Raw genomic sequence first — 21,215 nt, 5'->3', positions numbered from 1 at the left:
CCAGGCCACCAAGTACTCAATTGCTAGTGCTATTAGAGCTTATTAGAGGTTTATTTGAGAAAGAGTGGCTTTTAACGAAGGTTGCACTCCTCATCAGTATTAGCAGTCCCCAATTTTACATTTCTTTCCACTAAGAAACAGTCAGAAAGACATCCTTTTCTAGTATTCAGAAGAGTGAGGAAGGACGATCGTGTTTTTGCAATAATCTGTTTCTTAGGGACCAAGCCTTTGAACTCCCCAAAGCAATGGAAACTTCACTGACGTTTTTAATGAAAAAGGGATTGGTTCCTGTATTAATTCACGACCAAAGCATGATTCCCCCTTCCCCTCCAGTCTCCTGAGAATAACATATCAGCAAAATAACATCTTGTCACACATGCACAAGCATCTGTAAATTCTCATTAAAGAACTGAATTTGCGGTAGTGGCTCATAGCAACACATAAAACAGAAAGAAAACAGCTTGATTTGCCTTTTAAAAGACAATCCAATTCATAAGAAATCCTATTTCAACTTGTTAGCTGAGGAAGATGGGAGGGCAGGGAATGGAACATCTTATTTGTATAATGCCTCTTCACATCGTGGCCATGTGTTAAATTCCAAGTATCGTGTTGCAGGGCAGTCTAAAGTTCTATTTTACAGGTAAGTGAACATAGTTAATTAAAGCAGCACCTCTTGGCACAGACAGAAGTCACATACTTTTAAATTAGCCCCTGTATTTTGGAAGACCTTCAGCAGTTGAATAAGTCATCTGTTTAATGATCAGACTTGAACAAATAAGCAATTTTAAGTCATTTCCTCCAGCTTCTCCTGGCCTTGAAACTCCTCTCTTCTTCCACAGTTTCACTGGCTTTATGAATGGCTGAGAGAGGAATCTGGAAGGCTGGAGGTCCTCCTCAAGCTCTGTTGGGAAAGAGTCCCAAGTATCCATCACTGGAGCTGACATCTGAGAGCTGTTCCCATATTAGCCACAGCAACTCCATGTATAGTAATTACTGATCTGACATTTGGCAATTCCATTGAGCTTATTTACAGCACTGCTCTCTCAAACACTTTAAAAATACAAGCTAGAATAATTGCATAGCCGGGGTCACACATAAAACCATTTTTTAAGTAAGTTAATTGCCTGGTACTTCAGATAAACAGAAAGATTTGAGCTTCTTTTCCAGTAAAGCTCTCTTACTGCCTATTACATCTGAGTTTCCTGGCTGCTGGCAGCATATTGTCACAACTAAATGGCTCCAGAAAACAAGTACCCTTGAAAAAGGAATCACTTGCATGATATGCTTGGGATGGTTACTCAAACAGTGCTTACGTAAGTGAAGAGATGAAGGGCAGCAAGAAGTGAGGTACTGAACACTGACTGCCCCTTACCTTGAGCAAGGCATATTCAAAGAACTGGAATAATGTTATATTAGGAGGACTTTGCCAGTTAATTAAACTGATCTAATCAGCACATCTATATTGCTGCAGGTGTACTAGTCTAATTTTCATCACTGTAAGGAATCAGGACGTTATACTGATAAGGAATTATGCACATGTAATTGCATTCATGACCACTTCCCCTAAAATAATACGTGCACGGTATATGCGTATCTTTGAGCTGCAACACACAGACAAACCTGCAAATGCAGGGAGCAGCAAATGAAATACAGGAATTAATACCCAAAACAAGACATAAGTGCTCTCAATTTACTGGAGGGCATTGTTTTTGTAAAAGGCTGTTCTTCAACAAAATTAGGATTAATTGACAACAGATATTCTGAACAAGGAGATTTGATGGTTTTCTTTGACGTAAACGGGAGGTGAAAAGATTAACCGCCCTAGCTCAGGATTGTATGGCTAGACTACAGGTTAGTGTTGCTAATTGAGAACTGCTGTCTGTTCTGTTGTAGAATATGAATAAATATGTAGATATAAAATATATTTTATACAACTCCTCTAGAGTTATTTTGGCTCTCCAGTACTAACAAATAGAAGTTTTCTGTTATTAGTTTTTGTTTTGAACTTAAGTCAGTGAAAGCAGTGACTCAGATTACACCTTGGAAATAAATCAGTTCATGAACTGTGTTGTTTTCAGTCATCTCTCCAAATCTGCAACACTGGTTAAATATTTGGTCTAACAACACAGCAGACAAAAGTTGTGAATAGCACTAAACCCCAGCCTACTGATTTGAGCTGCAATTGAGTCAGGGACCAATCTTCCCATTACTTCTAAATAAAAAATGCATGCTGTCTTTGATACTCTTGCAATAATTAAAAAATAATCCTATTGTTTGGAGTAGCACTTGATCCCCAAGGAAATAATTTCTTTCCAGCTAAACAGATTTTTACTTTTGTTTTGAATCTCTGCCAGGTAGGGAAACCAAATACAGGCTTTCCTCACTTGGTTTCCCTCTCTTCCCATGAGCTGTGTCACCATCTGTGCACGATCATGGTCCAGCCTTTCTTTCCACCCTTCTGAAAAGCACGCAAGGATGCCTCCCAAACATGTCTCATCACGGGAACACATGGCTGCTGGGGATGGTGCTGGTGAACTTGAGGTTGGACTAAATGTGACATGTACCCACTCCTCAGGGGCCATCGAGGGCTTGATGTGGAGGGAGAAGTTTGGGAACTATTTTCCCTCTCCACTCAGGGAAGCACCTTGTCCCTGAACTGCCCTTGTCCCTTCCTGAACTGATATTACTAAGAGAATAAACAGATAGGAAGCCAAAATAGATGGAGCACTGCATTCTTTTCTCCTTTCCACCATTCAGGGACAAAACAACTGTCTAATTTGTGCACGTACCTGAGCTGTTGTCACTCTCCTTTCAACTGTGCTGAAATCATCCCTGTGGACATTAGCTCTTGGAGCGACGTTATCTACAAAGAAAAAGCCCTTTACGATATAGTCATACTTGGTTAACACAACATCTTGAAAGAAAAGGGTCTTGGTCTTGCAGCCTTGCAATAAATAGTTAATTAATGCACCGGTACTGGTGGCAAGTGGCAGAATTCAGTCTGTGATCTTTTGATTTTTCCAAATTTGTGTCATACAAATTACGCTCTAACTGTATTGGTGTGGAATTGATCTCAAAAGCATTGCTTCAAAGTGCTATCAGCAAGTTACACTTCTACAAGTGACTCTGAGGAAAGAGCTGTAGGAACAGCAGCATGGATAGTCACGTTCTGGAAGTAAGCAAAACCCAAAAAGTTTAGCTTAACTCCCAAGGTAAACTAACACATCCTTCTCTCTAAATGTATGCACATGCAGAATTTACTCTTACTTTGGTTTTTCCACAAGACAATTTAGAGAGAAGGCCCAAAGGGAGGAGAGGGAGCCATAGCAGAACTCATCTGAGGCACAGCCTGTCCCACTTCTCCTTCCTTCTTTTCTTGATCCACTGTGCTGTAGCAAGGCAAATAAATGAATACATCTTCTGACAATGATAATGCATTACTTTACAGTAGACATAAGCCTTGAAGAAAACCCTGTAATCAAGACTTCTTTCTGCCTTCGACATCTTTGCGCTGGGACAACAAAGTTTTTCCTCAAGTACTGAGAAGAAATACAAGGAAAGCTGACAGACTTCTCAGTGTCTGGGGAGCTAGACAGCATTTACCCTAAACTCCAGAAAACTGGGCTTTGCAACAAACACAACAAACCTCCTTCCAGTAACCCCTGATGTGCTACTTGCACCATAAACTCTAGGGGAATACAGCTAGGAAATCAACACTGCTACTAAAACACACCTCACCAGTTTCTCGCTAGCTAGTGCTCTGTAGCACATTCTTACCTCTGTAATACCCATGGTTATGCCAGCTGATACACACAAGCAAAATTTGGTTTCAGTAAAGCTCTATTTTTATTAGAAAATAAAGGTATATATAGGAAGTGATGGAGTGAGGGTGACAAACACTTGAACCATGAATTAACTCAGATTTGGCATGGGCACACTTCTGTAAAGGCTAGAGGGTTCTTTCATTCACCTAGCACATGCAATCTATATCGGTAGCCTTCTCGTAGCGTTCTCCTTTCTCCCTACAGAGGACACCTCACCCCTCAGGGCAAACGCACCTTCTACATCAGTCCTCCTTCGACGGACGGGATAACTCTGGTCTACCAGTCACTTCGTCCTCGTGAGCAGAGCTGAAAATCTGTCACGCCATAACTTTTCTCCTACGTTAGATGCCCCTCTCCACTTCCCTCCCCTAAAAAATGGAAATGTCCTCACAGCCTCTTCAGCAGCCCTGGCCTGTGATATCAAAAGGAAGTCAGTACAAACAAACTGTTGATTCTCTCAGCTCTCTTGCGAGCTCAGGTTTTTTCCTTCAGCCCTTCCTGTTCCATAACTATCTTAACTTCCCTGGCCTCCACTCCCCCAGTCATTTCTGGGACCACCTGGGGACCACTGCCTCCTGTATTTCCTAGCTCATTTTTTTCAGCATACATAGTATCAGGCAAATTATCAGATGCCTCCTGACAACCATTGATCATCAGGCTATCACTCCTTATGGGAAAAGAATTTGCAAGAAGGCTGTACCTTCTAGGCTAGCCCAGCTTGGGACAAAGGTCTTGTTGCTATTACTACATTTCAGGAAATCATGAAGGAGCAGAGACGCCTAAAAAGTTGGCCTTATAAAGATAAACATCAAATAAAATGGCATCAGCCCTAAAGAGGAGGAGGAGTGAGCCGGGAATTACGATACCGGGATGCAAGGGAGAAACAAGGCACCTGACTAGGACAGAGTTTCAGCAGGGAGTGAGACACTGCCTGCTCCTTGGGACAATTCCTTCCCTAAAATCTCTGCGTTTCCCAATTTCCCAGGCATGTCAAGTGTAAAAGCTGAGCTCTTCCATCACATCACACTCTACACAAACAGCCTTTGTGTACCCTAGGAGAGGCCTCTGCCCGGGAGAAGCTGAAATTGCCTGCAGCAGTTGTTGAAATCATTCCCTGTGCTGAGTGCCATGGCAGACACGCACAGGACCTCATTCTACGTTGCAAAGAGGTTTGAGAGATTTGAAGCCGAGGAAGCCACGCATGTATATTGTATTTCATGTTGCAGAAGGATGAGGACAGCATACGTGTTAGTCTTCTATGCATATCAAAGACATAATTTTAAGTAATCTGGGATACAATATCTAGCTAGTTTATAAAATTTTCCATTTTGTTGGCCTGTAGAAAAGCAAGTGTTAAATAATCAAAATATAATGTCTGACAGCTTTTTAGAAAATCTCTGCATCATAATATTTAAATATATCATTATGTGCTTTTTAAAAGCCTGATTGGAAAAATTACATCATTTTGGATTTTCTCAATGTTTGGTGCGTCAGCTCTGTGTCTAAGAGCCCTATAAATAGATGTTTGGACCACCTCAATACAATTCATGTGTGCAGTTTTTCCATAATCCACTTAACTCTATTATTCAAATAAAGTGCAACAGGATCTTTTCTTGGGAACATGGATTATGCAACGCTCAGTACAGGAGGTTCAAGAAAAACAGTATAAAGCCAAACATGAGCTGCAAACACTCACAGAGCAGCAGAGTTTGTTTCTATTTTTTTATATGCTGTTTCCATGTCTTTCTCACCTAACAGCCACTAGCTCCTTTTGCCTCTTTTGATCTACCAAACTCTCTCTCTCATGTCTTAGTACACCAAGAGCATGGCCAAGCAGTTAAACGTGAATTGCCAACTAATTAATAATGAAAATATAATTGCAGGATGATCAAAACTTTAATATAGCTAGATCCCTATGCTGCTAGGAACTGCTGTTTCAAATTAAAATTATAAACCCCAACAGTACTGATGAGATTTTGCCAAAATCTGATGAGTTCTGCAGTCTGTTAGAAAATAAAAATATTTACAGTTTCAGGTCAGAGACAGCTAAATACTATGAGCATAGTTTTCTACACACAGAAATGTTTTTCTCTCCTATTTCTAAAAGACAACTGCTATTAATATGCTCCCTTAACCTCCTTAAGAGCCTTCCAGTTACATGTGAGTAGAATACAAATATTAAAATTAAAATGTGCAATTCAGCACTGAGAACTCTGAATAAAGCTCCAGGATAAAACCCATTTAGATGGATTTGGTTTTTTTCTTCATAAAAATGAAGTTAGGGCTTCTGGTCAGTTCAACACTCAAGAGCTGTTTCTAAGGCTCCCGATTTCATCTCATGCTTAAAGTTAATTTAGAACCTCGGTAGCCTGCCCCGCCTCTCCGGGGAACTCCCAGCCGTGGAGACCTATAAGTTGTGAGCAAGTCTCAACAAGGGCTATTTTTAGCAGAATGCAGTGGAGGTTACAGTTACGTGTTAGCGGGATGAAGACATCAAAGGAAGCAAAAAAACTTAAGGGAACCCAAGGGAGGTAGAAAATATGAGATACTGTCAAATATCTATTGACAATTATAACGGGATATAACGACAAAGTGTTGACACCACAGCTGAGACATTTTAGGAACTGTCTTTCCTTTTCATTAGCTTGAGCCCTCTGGAATTAGGCACTGTGAAATGCACAGGTAGAGGGGAAGGGCCTTCCCAGGAGGAAGGAGCAACTCCAACAGGACAAAGAGGCAGAGAACTGTGTTAAGGCTCAGTACACATCAACTTGGGGACTGCCAGTGGTTTAAGGCAGCTGATGGCTCTTCTCTGAGATGTCTTCTGCAGTGGGGAGATACCACAAGGAAAATAAGTCCAGAAGAAAAAAACATCCACTTAAGAAGGTAAATAAGTAGCAGCAAAGGCTCTAACAGTAAAATAACCACTCGCGTTTTGTCTGCCTTTCCATTGAATCGCAACTCAGAAAACACTCTTCAGCCCACCCCAATTCTTACCTTTCACCACAGCAGGACTGTCTGCCACCAGCACCAGCAATCACAACGACTAAGTATGTAACCAAGTACTGCCAGCCATTAGCATTTAATGGAAAGGTTCCTAAAAGCAAGAATTGCACCATTTCCATTCTTTTTCCATTCTGTTTTCACCGAACTGGTGAGACATTTCTCTTCAAGTGTGATTCAGAATAAATATCTCCATAGTTACACACCTCTTTCTTGGAACAAAGTGCCAGTTCTCCATGGCTCTGCTTTCAAATTTTAAGCGCTGAAACACAGTAAAAATGCCTTTCCTTCAATCATTATGACAGATTCGTTTGCAGTTTTTAGCCAACAGCTAAAATATACATTTTCCTCTCTGCAAGGATAACTGAAAGAGCCCAAAGGAAATAATCTAAAAATACAGCTCGTGATGTAAAAGAAAAGTTTGTGTAGAGATACATCCATGATAACAAAAGGGAGGATTCAGCCTGAATTTATGTCAAAAAGTCAGAAATCCCAAAGGATATATACTTGAAAATAGGAGATATATGGCCCATATAAATATGCAAAAGTAGAATCTACTAATACAATCTCTTAGTGTAAAACATAACGCTCATAAATTATTGAAAATTTAACTCTTACATTTGCAATGTACAGAAATTAAGAGCAAGATATTAATGAAAAATTAATTATTTTTTATATATATTCTTCAACATAAGTATGCCAATGTTATGTAAGAAATCCCTACTTTTCTTTAGAGGACATTAAAAGACATTAAACAAGAATGCTTTGCAGAAGACAAGTCCAAATACCTTATACAGACAACGCATGACCAGAACATAAGCAAATCCAAGGAACCAAACTTTTCTCCAACTAGACTCAACATGTACCCACCTGCTCAGTGCTCCTCATTATAATGAAAAACAGAACTGAACATCTTTGCTACATCAAATCCGTCAGTTTGACTGGGTTCATTTATCCATACAGACAATATCAAGTTAGAAATGCACGTCTGGGGTTAGGGGTAAGCCTACAAGTGATTTTTGTTTGTTAATTAACTCTCATTTCTAGAAATGGGAAATTATATCTACCTTGTGATTGTCTCACACTCCGATTTCCGCTGTTACACTCTAAAGTCATGATCACATCTAACGTTTGCTTTATAGACAATGAAGAAATGTAGGTTGCACCTGGAGTTCTTCCACTGACTCACGGACTTAGAAATAAAGCCTGCAAGTCCTATAAAAACATGAATTCACTTGACACATGTGAGTTCAATAGCTGAGTCCTTTTGGGACCTGTGATAATTTCGGCATCTGTTTGAAGGACTAGGAGCACCAAGTCTAGAGCTCTCCGCCATGCCTCTGTCTTGGCTGTAACATTATCATAAACCTTTAAATCCTCTCTGCGGTCAGCGAAGGGACCAGACCCACCCCTGAGCAGATCACCTCTTCTAAACTCTTTCAGTATATATGCTGAGGGAGAGCCACAGTCAGCTGCTTTTTTGAGGTGATGATCAACTGAGGTACACGCTTCCAACTCCGATGCAGCTTCTGCAGCGTTACACATAACCACCGACAGATACTGCTTCCAGCCGCTTGCTAATGCTTGGAGCACAACTGATTTATACTCTGCTGCAGATGCTGCCAGCCAAGGATTGTGAAACTCTTTCACAGCATTTTTATTTGCTGGCTGTAAAGGCTGTTCTGCAAGCATCTGAATGTGACTAAGGCACAAGAGCTCCACTGCACCACCACCAAGAAAAACCTTCTCATCCTTTAAAGCATGATGGAGTCGATACATTAAAGTCCAGAACTGGTCTTCAATGAGCTGCATCTTTGGAGCTACAGCAGTAGTAAGCACGGCCGTGAGCAGAGGAATTCCTCGCATGTTTATCCTGACTGGCACAAACTCACCCAGATCCATTGCACGCTCATTGCAGGCCTTCCACAGCTCCACCTGGGCCCCACTCCCCACACAAGAAGCATTCAGCTGTGTGAGGTATGTCACGGGCTGGGCGCTGGTGACCGCCGCAAGCGCACACAACACATCCCGAGTCACAGAACCAATGACCAATATACTCTTTGCTATGCATCTTTCCATTAAGTTTTCACACACATTTCCTTTGACCAAAATCAAGTTTACTTCAAAGCTGATCAGAATATCTAACATACTGCTTAGCCACAGGTCTCCTGCTCTGCCTTCCTGTAGGCTAGGATGCTCCAACACAGTTCTCACATTACATGGTCTATTAAAACCTAAGTGACGATACTGTTCAGTTAGGTCACCATCCATTAGCAGAATCCGAAGGGGTTTGTCTTCAAAGTGTTTGATAACTGTGGCTTGTTCTGGTGATACTAACGTGACAAAGCCTGGGGAGACACAAGAATAGCTTTCAGGCAGGCCCACTAAACAGCATGTCACAATTTCTGCAATATTAAATTGGGAAGAGCCACTGCATTCTGCTTTCTCTTGTTGATACGCAACAATGCTTTGCAGCAGCTTCATGTTAGTGTGATTTCCATGGCTCAGAGCCATTGCCAGGTGTCCTAAACCATAACATTCACATGGATCTGCTGCTTGTCCTGAAAAGTATCTCTGAAAATTACCTTGCTGACTTGAAAAATGGCTTTTTCCTAGAGTGCTGAAGTATCTGCTATGGGTTAACTTTTGTTTGTTACAGCTGGATACGATAACACCACTTCCAGAAATCACAGATGTACTTTTGTCACCTGCCGGTTCAACAAGAGAAGCTACTGAACCAAAGCCAGCCAAAGGTGAAACCAGGCACTTGTTAAAATTACAATAATCTTCTTGATGGGAACAAGAATTTACTGGAATTACTTCTTCTGGTGCAGAAATATCTTTCTGAAAATAGAGGAAAATCTGAGGATTTTCCTCAGGATGAATACTGTCATGTCCAGTTTGGCAAGTGTTGCTCTGAAAAGCATCTGGCCTAACACTGCCAGAACACAGCTCTTTATTTGCATCATGTATTGATATTTGAAGATACTGGACTCTCTCACAGCAAGAGTTCAACCCCTCAGACATTACAGATACTATTGCTGAAACAGGAACATTCTGCTGGAGGCACTCCAGTACAGCATTGCTCCACGCACCAACGAGAAACAACAGGGTACTCATCCCAGTCTTAAACTCCTTGTTTTGTGCCTGAATGGTTTCATTAAGAAGCTGTCCAGCAGCACTGGTTAAATCCAAATTTTCAATCAGTCTAACAGCAGAACAAATCAATGTGCTTTGGTTGGTGCTTTCATCCACAATGAATTTGCATGATTTCATTGGCCCCAGTAATGTTCTTCCAGCTAACGCTAAGGATGAGAGCTGCTGAAGTCCAATATGTCTTCTTGCATTCACATCCTTGAAAGCCATGGGCAGCAGTCAGCATCTGTGAACAAAACACAAACTTAATTGTCTGTCTTCACAGCACTCCAGAGCATACATCACCAAAAAATTAAAGGAACAGTCTAACACTGAACACAGCTCTCCTACGAGGCTGTCTGTATCCAACAGTTCTTCATCCTGTGCGTGAGACAGCGATGCACACAGTTGCTGAAATGGTGCACTGCTAAAATACAATGGATTTTTTTTTTTTCTTGCTGGCAGGTAGTACAGTGCTGTTAATTCCAGTGGTTTCTTAAACATGAAGCAGTACAGATTCTACAGGACTACCACTTCTCTCCTGACAGTCTATCTAGAATGTCAGTTATTTGCCTCACTTAGGGCAAAAGTTCATTAGAGTAGAATAGACAATTATGCGCAAAAGAAAAGTGCTCTGTACAGATCCATCTTGGTACCAACAGTTATGCCACTGACTTCAACCCTCAGATCTGGAAAAATACAATCAAACTTATTTTATTCCAATTCTGTTTATTCCATTTAGCACTCATCAATACTTCATTAAATGTGCTTTAAAAGGAATGCCACTTCATACCTCACAAAGCAAAATGCCAAGACTTTAAAGTTTTGATCTGCTACTCAGTTTTAACATGCCAAAAATAAATATTCTTTCCCTTGAAATCCCTTCCACACCACACTCCTGTGGCAGACCACATGGATTAAACTAAAGTTCCTTTTTTAAATGAAAAACCATACACACCAAGAATTAAGAAGCCATATATCTTTTATGCTTAGATTCAAGTGAGTTATTTAATTTCCCTAAAGTTCCCTTTGCATAGCTATTCCAAATCCACAAAACTCTTTCTGTCCCACTCAGTGAAAGTCCACGTGAATATTAACTCAAGTGAAGACAAAGTGTGAATTTAAAAAGCAGAGTATGCAGTCAGAAATAACCTTTATATGCTGACAGACCTAAAGTTTTAGTGTAGCCCAAACTGACAACAGAATTTCCCTTCAATTACTAGACACATCTTGAAGTACCAAAAGGATCATTAACCAAGAAATTATTTTAGACTATAGTTATCCATAACCAACAGTTTAAGAAAAGGAGTTTTAGATAAGTAGGTACATTTAACTTCAAAACTGCACTGCAAATACGCATCTGAAAACCTCCATTCAACCTGCTTAAGGGTCCTTCTGGAAATTTTTCTTGGCAATATCTTGCAACAGTGGTCCAGTCATGCTATGTATCCAGATCAATACTTCCAGTAATAACAATTTTTTAAAAAGACTCTTTTTTTTCTTGACTGGAATCCTTAGCTTAATATCACAGGCAGTTTGTTTCAAAACAAACAAACATAAGTGATCAAACAATAATAATTGGATCATGGAATCCAACATGAAACGTTTCCCCTACTGCCCCAAAAATTCAACATTCCTCTGATTTCTCTTAAGAATTTACTAAGACAGTTGTTTGGGGGAAGGGGAGGAGGATGGATGGTTGTTTTTTTGGGGAGGGGGTGGGATTTTTTTGTTTGGTTGGTTGTTTTATTTTGCTTCCAAGAACACAGTTTCAGAATTCAAGCAGTCTCAACTAGTAATGGTCACTTCTCAACCTGCTCTTGTTTTGACAGAAAGAACATAGAACTAATCTGTGGTTTTATTCATAAAAATTAGGAAAGAACTAAATTAGCTATGGTGAAAAGCCAAGTAATGGTCTCTCCCTAGCTAGGTCCCTGGAACGTAGTTCTGGGCAGAAGGCCATGCTGCTGTTTGGATGGGAGACAACTATGGGAGGACTGGTGGGAGAGGGGTTTCCATTTTCCAGTACAGTGAACTTCTTACTCCTCAGTCACTCCCAAACAAGGGTTCAGCTGAGCAATATAAGCCACTGTCTTATTAGATCCTAACTAATGTGAAACCAAGACTGGTTACAAGACAGATTAATTAGAGCTCGTGCAGCACCTTCTGTGAAGTCACTGCACTTCTGCTGAACTTCAGTGCAGCCAACTACAAGTTGCTTGGCTAAAATGTTGCCTGAAATTTAAGCTGAAAAATGTGCCACTTCCTTTCAGCTTAAACTCATACTTTAAAACTGTAACTTTGTTTTGGACACCCATCTGTACTCCTGCAGATCCATAAACCTGAACCGAATGGACCCCTGGCTTGGCTGCAAAACCAGATGAAGGTCAAGGATGCACTTATAGGAAATAATGTTTTTATTTCATTGCTTGCACAATCTCTGGCGTATGTGATTTACGATGCTGTGATACTTTCTCCCCCATCCCTTTTGTTTCATGTATGTTATTTTGGCAAGAACATCACACTGTCCTATGCTGTAGGAACCAATACACAGCCAACTCAAAATTCAATTTTTCATCTTCTCCATTCCGTGACCTTTTATCTCCTTTTCCATCCAGTCCAAGGTGGAAAAGGTAAAGGGTTGAGTGGAAATTTCGGAGGCAAACACAAGTGAGATCAGCAAAGAGAAGGAGGCATCTTGGAGAAAGAACAAACAAACTGGTAGCGAAGGAGAGCCATGTGTACAACACGGTCTACAGATGGCTTCTGCTATGCTGACTGGCATGCTGACCTACTGCTGCCTGCCTCATCACCTGCCTCTGCAAGCAAAATAAAACTCGACTTTACATTCAGTTTATGTTTACACATAGGAGTTCTAGGGGTCTCAAGTGAAGAACTCAGTGAGAGACGGGTAGAAAATGCTCTGCTTGCAACTAAACCACCAAGTGTTCAGGTAACTGCCACAACTTACCTGGTCGACCTAAGAGCCAGCACTATTACTCCTAACGTAGGAAGGAAAATAATTTCCTAGCTTAGTGGTAGCCGAACCCAAACGCCCGTGACGAACCAGCCCCGCCTCACCGGCGGCCCGGAGGCGGAAAGCAGCCGGTACGCAGGCTGGGACGCGGAAGCCACACCGCCAAGAGCCCGAGGCAGCTCAGCAGCGGCCCTGGGAGCCGCTCTACTCAGGCCCGGTCGCTTCCTCCCGGCTGGAAGTTTCTCACCGATCCGACTGCGTTTTCCTCCGCTCCCCCTGGCTGAGGCGGGCGGGCCGGCCGGCCCCGCCAACCGTCACCAACGGCCGCCGCGCGCGCCCCTCGCCGTTGCCAGGACACGGCGCCCGCGCTCTGGCTGACATCACGAGCCCGCCAGGTGCCATTGGCCCAGGTTAAGGGAAGGGGGCGGGCCCTCCGGTACGTCCAGCTCACTCATTGGACGGGCCCCCTCTTCGTTGGGTACGGCGGTGGGTGCAGGCAGCCGGGCCCGTGAAGGAGCGGTGGGGCCGAGCGGGCCGTCCCATCCCGGAGCCGGCCAGATGGTGAGCGCCCTTCCCTTCACCGCGGTCCCCTCTTCCCCTCCCGCGGAACGGCGGGGGCAAGCTCCCGACTGAGCCCCTCCGCTGGGGCCGGGGCTCGGCTTTCCCGGAGCCCTCCGCCGATCCCCGGCCTCGGGCGCGCCGGCAGCCGTTGGGCTGGAAGGGCTGCGGGGAGCTGCGGCCTGCCGAGTCCCGCTCAGCTGCTTGGTTTCCTCACAGAACGCGGAAGCCAACGCCTGGGCCAAAAAGGGAGAGGAGACATTTCTCCCCTTCCAGCGCCCCCCCAAAAAACCCCAAAACTTGGCACTATGAAAAACACCCCCGATAAATCACCAAGGATCGCAAAATACGTCTACCTGCTTTCAGGGTGTGGGGTAAGCCCGGGGAAATACGCCTGGTTAATCTCAGCAGAGCTTACTGACCTTCCCTCCACTTCATGCGGTCCCCTGTAGTTTGGGGCACGTTTAAATGGCATCGGCCGGGCGAGGAGATGAAATGTTAAATGGATTTGTGCAACTCAAGTCTTGAAATAAATGGAACAGGAAGCGACGCAGGTGCAACTCCTCGGGTCTTCAATGTTTTCACTAGATCTGTAGGTGTATACACAGGATGCAAGAAAGTCTCTTAGCATTTTTTTCTTTATAGTCAGGAAAAGGTCTCACTTGGATTTCTCCCAGAGCAGAACATTAGGAGTAAAAATCTGATGCCTGTGTTAATATAGGGAAGAGTCAGAGGTGTGCCAGACAAATCGATTTGCAATCCAACCTGGGAAGGACAAATCACGTTAAAAAAAGAAATTTCATTTCCAAATATAAGAAAACAGAATCTTCTGTGTTCTCTGTTTTTAAAAGAAAGATCCTAGCCGAAACATGGTAACAATTCAGCAGAGGTAAGAGATTGCTCAGCAGTAGCTTGAAAACAAATTCCTTTCTTGGTATTTCTTTTATTTACCAGTTGAAGTTAGGGGTGGGAGGGACTGCCCTTCTCCCTCCATGAATCTGTGCAGATTCAGGACTAACATTTATCTGCAGCTGCTGTAGAAGAAAACCTGCTCTCGAGGAAAACATCTTTCCTGCTCAACAGGTGGTGGCTGGGGGGAAACACTCTGTACTGCACTAGCTTACGCCAGAAGCAGGAAAGGTCTCAGAAGCATCCTGGATAATAATGCACCAGCTCAGCACAAGCAGATTAGCTGTCCTTAGGGGACAGGTTTTGTGTTGATCTCACTGCCACCACAGCGTGTTGTTGCCTAGCACCACAGCTAAGTGGGTGGACAGGCAGGCTAGAGCTACACAGCTCCCTTCAAACTTTGCTTTAACAGAGCAGATGCTCTCAGACATCCCACGTCAGTGTTGACTTTGAGGAGTGGCTGAATTTGAGTCCCACTTCCAGTCAAGCCCCTGTACAGCCAGCCTTTTTAGCTGTGAGGGTGACTTACTCGTGTTTTCCAGGTGAAACTGCTCCAGACACATCAATGCAACAGGCAGAGGGTCTTGGTCACCACAATGGAGTGTTCGTTTTCAGACTGCCCGCCTGTTTTTCTGACATTACTCCTTTAATTGATGATCCTTCTGTTTAAAAGAGAAAACATGAAGCCCAAATGCTTATTCTCCAGTAACAAAGCCTTCAGCTTATTTTGTTTCTAGAATAACCTAAGAAAATTAGCAGAGAGATGCAGTCTCTACCACTTGCAGCAAAGAATGTCTTTCACTTCTGCTACCACTCAACTGTTTTATTTATAATTTAGTTGTGTTTTGAATTTCCCCTGGAGTGGGCTATTTCTTACGTATTCTCTCCTTCACTTTTTAAAGGCATCCAACTACAGAAAACCTGGCTTAAGTACAGCCCAGCGGAAGAAAAGTGGCTTGAAACCTGAACTTACAGAAGAACAAAAGCAGGAGATCAGAGAAGCTTTTGATTTGTTTGATACTGATGGATCTGGAAGCATCGACATAAAAGAACTGAAGGTTTTCAGACTTTTTTTTCTTGGATGGAATATACACACAGTAGTACAAGGGGAAGGTTCTTGGTTCTCTTCCTATGTTTTACTAGTGTCTGATTTTTTTTAAGCATTAACCTTTTATCTTAATTCTTGACCTCGATTTCTCACATACACACAATCTGCCTCAATTTCTGCACATGTCACCTATAAGCATGAGTTACCTAAGCCTATGGCTTATCTCAGGATTTATTTGAAATACTTGTGCATGGTTAAGGAGAGTGTATTCTCTGAACACAGATTATACATGATAAAATATAGTTCTTAAAATGGACTGAAATGTTTCAGCATCAACCACCTAACACTGTGTTTTTCTTTTTCAAAATTAATTCCAAGTAGTGGATATTTTACAACAGACAGTGTGCCCCTCTTGAAAGACAAAATGGCACATCTGCAATTGTCCCATTGCAAGAAACTGGTCAGAAAACACATTGCAGTTAAATAGTTAAGTTTCTGGTGAGTTAGCACTTTCCAGGAGAAGAGTGTTTTATGAGAAAATTTCTGCCTAATATTAACTACTGATTTCCACTAGAGCATACAGGAAGAATGAATGTTCACACTTCAGATCTTCCTCTAGTAACGTGTTCTTGAAACTTCAGTCTCTGAATTAAATACACCATAATCGTTGAGCACACCAGGATTCTGAAATTACTAATAAACACTCAAGTAGCAAAATCATTGTTCTAGGCTGGTGAAATGCCAGAGCCTGGTTTTAAACAATGTTAATATTAAGCATTTGTACAACAAGCTACACAAGTGACTTTACAGTAATACTTTGCTTGTGCTCTGTAAGGCTCAGAAGGTTTGCTTTTCTTTTCCTCAACTAGCAAAGGAGTCAGTCTTTGCTGAGGCTGAGACACTTAGGGAGTACTGTCCGTCCCCACCCGCTCCGCCCTCCCCACCACCGAGCCAGAAGTGTCAAGAGCTCTGCTATCTGTGTACCGGATTGTGTAAATTAACTGCATGGAATTCTGCACCCATCAAAATTAATGGGCATTCTGCTCTTAATTTCAAACAAAGCAAGATCACATCCCTGGCCTCCAGCCTCCCTTGAAGTCCTATTTTGATAATCCAGTCCCATTAGGAACTATCTAGATTGGAACCTTTACCTAATTCAGACACAAAAAGTTTCTCTCGGTTTAGTTCCACATGGATCTAAATGGCAAATATGTCTGAGTCTTAAAAATATCAGACTACTGTTTGGAATATCAAATTATCAAATTACTGGTTGGAAAGATGAAACAAACTGGTAAGATACATCAAGATGTTTTCATTGCAGTGAGTTGTTATTACAGTTTTGGACAAGGAAATTAAACAAGCTTTAGTGCAGCCGCTGACACTGTAACTCTAGTGGCCTCCTAACAGAATTGCTTTTTGCCACAGGTTGCGATGCGTGCTTTAGGCTTTGAGCCAAAGAAGGAAGAAATTAAGAAAATGATAGCGGATATTGATAAGGAAGGAAGCGGCACCATTGACTTTGAAGACTTTTTGGCTATGATGACACAAAAAATGGTAGGAATTCTTGTGACAGCATTAAAAAAATACTGAAAAGGAATATCTCTGTGGCAGGTGTTTTCTAATTAATGTATGTTTAACTCTTGTTTTAGAGCGAAAAGGATTCAAAAGAAGAAATCTTGAAAGCTTTCAGATTATTTGATGATGATGGGACAGGAAAAATTTCATTCAAAAACCTGAAAAGGGTTGCCAAGGAGCTGGGAGAAAATTTAACAGATGAAGAACTTCAGGTAAAATCTGATTTGCCAGAGCTTTTCTAACAGGAACAGAGGAATTCTGTAGTTCCTAAAGACCAGGTGGAAATTTATGCCTATACAAAATGGCTGAGAGGTCAGAAATACAAAGAATAATCAAAAACATAGTTATGTTTTCACTTGAAGTGCTTTCCATTTGTCGTTAATGAATGGAAGATCTTGTGTTTAGAGTCCAGTGCCTGATTAAATGTACACTGTGTTTTGTAGGAAATGATCGATGAAGCTGATCGAGATGGAGATGGAGAAGTAAGTGAGCAAGAATTTTTGAGAATCATGAAGAAAACTAGCTTATATTAATATTTGTTGCCTTGCTAAACAGCTGCTCCAAAAGATAACCTGGAAAAGACTTAAAAACTGGGCTTGTCTCTCCTGTGTATTTTTTGCTATGTAAGGAAAGTCTGAAAGGCCAGATTTTCAGTTTATTCTTTTTCAGCCAAGTTAACTGGGGAAGGGGGGCTTCAGTACTCAGAACTGTTAAAATGAGATACTGCAAAAGTTAAAAGGAAGGATGAACTGAACCTGCATGGCAGGGTCCCTCCCCCTCAACAATTTCACCAATTGCCATTTTGCATCAAGAACGCTATGTTTCAGCTATTTAACTGAAAGACATTTTACTAGAGAGGTGAAGATTCCCACTGCTGCTGGGAAAGGCCGCTTTTGACTTTCCTAAGGCTACAGAATGAAGGCACAAACACAGTTATTTGTATTCCTTTTAAGGCTTTTAGGTTATCTTTTGGTATTTTCTTCTTTTGTTTATTTCCATGAAAGATTCTAAAACCAATTGCGTATCTGTCTTTATTTCTGTATGAAACAACGTTGGTTTTGGACCTAATGGGAAGCAAATGTACATAACCAGGTTTAGTTCTTCACTTGGAGCTGTGTGCCATCAGTGGATGTTCTTCTCTTTATCTGATCACTTGAAACCTAGTTTACTTGAATGTAACCTGCTTGTATTATCAGAGTTTATTGTATAACCAGTCAACATCTTGTGCCATTGTTCTTACTCCTGTGACACTACAGAGCTGCTGTTACGCCAGGGTTTTAGGTACCTAAAAAGTTCAGTTCTGCGGCGCACTGGGGTAAATTTTGTCTTTGGCTGTTTACAGTAAAGTTGCAGGGAAGACTCAGATCTGAAGTGAAAAAGTAGCTCACCTTGGACATCTGTGGAACACTGAGTATCTATAGATCCATGCAATCCAAATTCATTTCAGACACCAGAGATTTGGGGATTTTATTTTTTTTTAAATCTTCAGTTTCTTCAGTTTCTTGAATATTTCTTGCGTATACTGTCAATGTAGGACTTACTGGAGAGCCACATTTCTTTCTGTATTATGGTGACAGAGCCACCAATTCCGTGGTTCTGCAGGAGGGTTTATCCTTGGGTCCTAATTAGACAATCAGCTTCAAAACTGCAGAGAAATGGTATAATCCTAAATCACATCTCCCTGAAGGAGAGTTTGTTACTGCTGACAGTGAAGAGGCAAGCAGGTAGCAAAACGTCAGAAGGGTTCAATGGGAAGAGGAGGGAGTATCTGTTAAGATCCTTTCTTCTGCAGACAGCTTCTGCTGCTTGACAGCACTAAGGAGGTTTGTAAAAGAAAGGAAGAGCCAGCTCCTGGATTAGCTCCTTGTTCCGGCTGCTTCAGCGCTCATGAGCTGTGAGGGCCCAGCAGGGGGAGAATTAGTTTGAGGAGCGGAAAGGAGAAGTGTTCGTTGAGTATCTTCTTCTCAGCATGCAGATGCAGACTGGCACGTTCTGCCCCAGTCCTCTGAGTTTTGTACTCCAAAGAACTCTAAACAGACCCTCTCTAACTCATCCAGAAGTAGGCTTAATCCTGTGGGAGCACAGGGATGGTGTAGGACTCTAGAAAACTCAAAAGAGACCTGTGAAGTCCTCTGTTAACATATTCAGTGGCAGCAGATGTAACCTATAGCACTGTAAGCGTTTTAAGATGTCTATTAACTTTGTATAAGTGTGAAATAAAACTGTTTTGCAAGTTAAGGACTTTGTGTGCTTTATTAGTTGGTGTGCTTACTATGAAATTAAATTTTTAAAAATAATTTTCAAGTGTTAAATGGTTCGCCAAGTACATTTTCATTTTCATTTATCTTTTCCTTCTAAGAAAGAAATTCTTAGGTGCAGTAATCCAACACGTAATTCCTCTCCCTCTTCCACCATGCTGATTAAAAGTTTCTAGTAGTAACCACTTATATCAGAAAGGGAAATTTGAAGTTCTCGTTGATTATGGGGAATCCCAGAGCCTATTACAGTGACTGTACTTTTTATAATGCCGCCACAGGAAGAGATTGATGACTGTTGTTTACCTATGATGCATGTCACTTCTCTCTTCCGGTTCTAATCCCATTTCCTGACTTCTGAAGGTAGGAAAGAGACACACAATCATTCCTACCATATATACTACAATGAGGAAATGTTATTTCTGGCTTGCCCGTTAATCTCTTTCATCTGGAATGTGGAAAAGTGCCTGAATTAGCACAAAAACTGGCAAGTGTTAATGTCACAGAACAAGTTCGTGTGATAGCGAGGGCTTGCCTCTCTTCAGCCACATGCGCAGAGCATGACACTCTAACACAGCAACGTCCACAGCAACCCACAGCTATGCTACAGTTCCACGTAAACTATGTTCAGTGCTTTTGTGAATCCTTCCTGCCCCTTATAGAATTTTATTTTTCACACTTCTATACATAGTGGAGGAAAAGAAGCCTGACTGAAGCCAATGGCAGAACTCAGAGTAGGTTTGTGTGAGGAACAGGTGCTGAACTGTCAAGAATTTCATCCTCTTACTGTGCTGCAGAAAGTGACTCGGATCAATGAGCTGGGCTCTGTTCTAGTGCCTCCTCGAGTAGCTTACCCTAAATGGAGGGGTTTCACCAAAGGAGACATCACTTGCACCCCTCTCCTCCTCCTCCCATTCACTCTATTCTCAAAAATAAGAGCTGGAGCACTTCCAGGAGACTTGGATTCAACTCCTTTGCACCAAAAAGGAGGCCAAGCAGTGCTGCGGGTTGCCTTGCATGAAAGAATCCATCCCTTAAGGCACCCGAATCCCAGTGGCCATCAGTGTGAGCCTGCACGTGGTGCAGGGGGGAAGGCTGCAGTCCTAACCCTGCTTAACGTTCCCTGCACACTGACCTGAGCAGCTCGGGGGGTGGGGGGAAGCAGACGGCTGTGAACCTCATCCTTTGCATCCCTCTTCCCCTTCATGCCGACAGGGAGGCTGGGTTCCTACCTAGCATTTGCAAATTCCCCTCCGATGGCTGCAATATGTGCATCCAGCTGAGACCCTTCCTCCTGCAACATCAGCGAAGCCCGGTTTTCAGTCTGAGTGTTCGTGCTCGTGTCAGATAGTGTACAAAAAGGAAAGTGGAACTGCAATTTGTATTTGGCAAGAACCTAAATATCAAAGCATTGACAGAGGTGATAGCTGCTTGGGAGATAATGTTGCAGATGACTTACAATGAAAAATGTTTTTAAATTAAAAGTGTACTGGACTTTTAATAAAATATGAACTTTGAGAGAAAGATAAAAAAAAATTACTTCAAGTTATATTCCCAAATATGCCAATTGCATGGCAATTTTAAACTAACCTTTGCTGTTAACTCCCCTGTAAGTTCTTTATCATCAGCAGTCATGAAAGCCGTTCACTTCTTTGCAGTTATACCTGTGCCAGATGTGTGTACAACAGCAGGCTGGCCAGGCAGAGGCGACTGCAAAAGACTGGAGGAATCCTGCATTGCTTGAGGTGCTCATGCAGTTAACTGGTAATGAGTGCTGCGCTCTCACTTCACTAGGTGTGAGTTTGTTTTCAGAGCAGTGTCAGCTTCTAACATTGCAGAAAAATAATCGCTTGTTTTCAGGTAAGCCTAACCTTGGCAGTTAAAAAAGGATGGGGGGGAAAGCAAGAGAAGAAACCCTTTGTGTGCTTTCA

General features: G+C 42.1%; 2 protein-coding genes across 2 annotated transcripts; one reads left to right on the top strand and one right to left on the bottom strand.

Annotated features, from left to right (window-relative positions):
- Positions 1-7,852: 7,852 nt before the first annotated feature.
- On the bottom strand, positions 7,853-13,016 carry BBS12 (Bardet-Biedl syndrome 12). The gene is made up of 2 exons (XM_010115971.2): positions 12,934-13,016; positions 7,853-10,209 (listed from the first exon to the last, which is right to left on the bottom strand). Exon 2 carries the CDS (start codon positions 10,191-10,193, stop codon positions 8,043-8,045), a length of 2,151 nt encoding a protein of 716 aa, XP_010114273.2. The 5' UTR covers positions 10,194-10,209; positions 12,934-13,016; the 3' UTR covers positions 7,853-8,042.
- A 188-nt stretch (positions 13,017-13,204) lies between these two features.
- LOC104478085 (uncharacterized) lies at positions 13,205-19,267 on the top strand. Its single transcript, XM_086747200.1, has 5 exons — positions 13,205-13,375; positions 15,309-15,464; positions 16,880-17,008; positions 17,104-17,241; positions 17,473-19,267. Exons 3-5 carry the CDS (start codon positions 16,886-16,888, stop codon positions 17,560-17,562), a joined length of 351 nt encoding a protein of 116 aa, XP_086603326.1. The 5' UTR covers positions 13,205-13,375; positions 15,309-15,464; positions 16,880-16,885; the 3' UTR covers positions 17,563-19,267.
- The last annotated feature ends 1,948 nt before the right edge of the window (positions 19,268-21,215 follow it).

Source organism: Chlamydotis macqueenii, chromosome 4, assembly GCF_036417535.1.
Source record: "Chlamydotis macqueenii isolate bChlMac1 chromosome 4, bChlMac1.mat, whole genome shotgun sequence".
Lineage (NCBI taxonomy): Eukaryota > Metazoa > Chordata > Aves > Otidiformes > Otididae > Chlamydotis > Chlamydotis macqueenii.
This window is presented reverse-complemented; position numbering and strand designations above follow the sequence as displayed.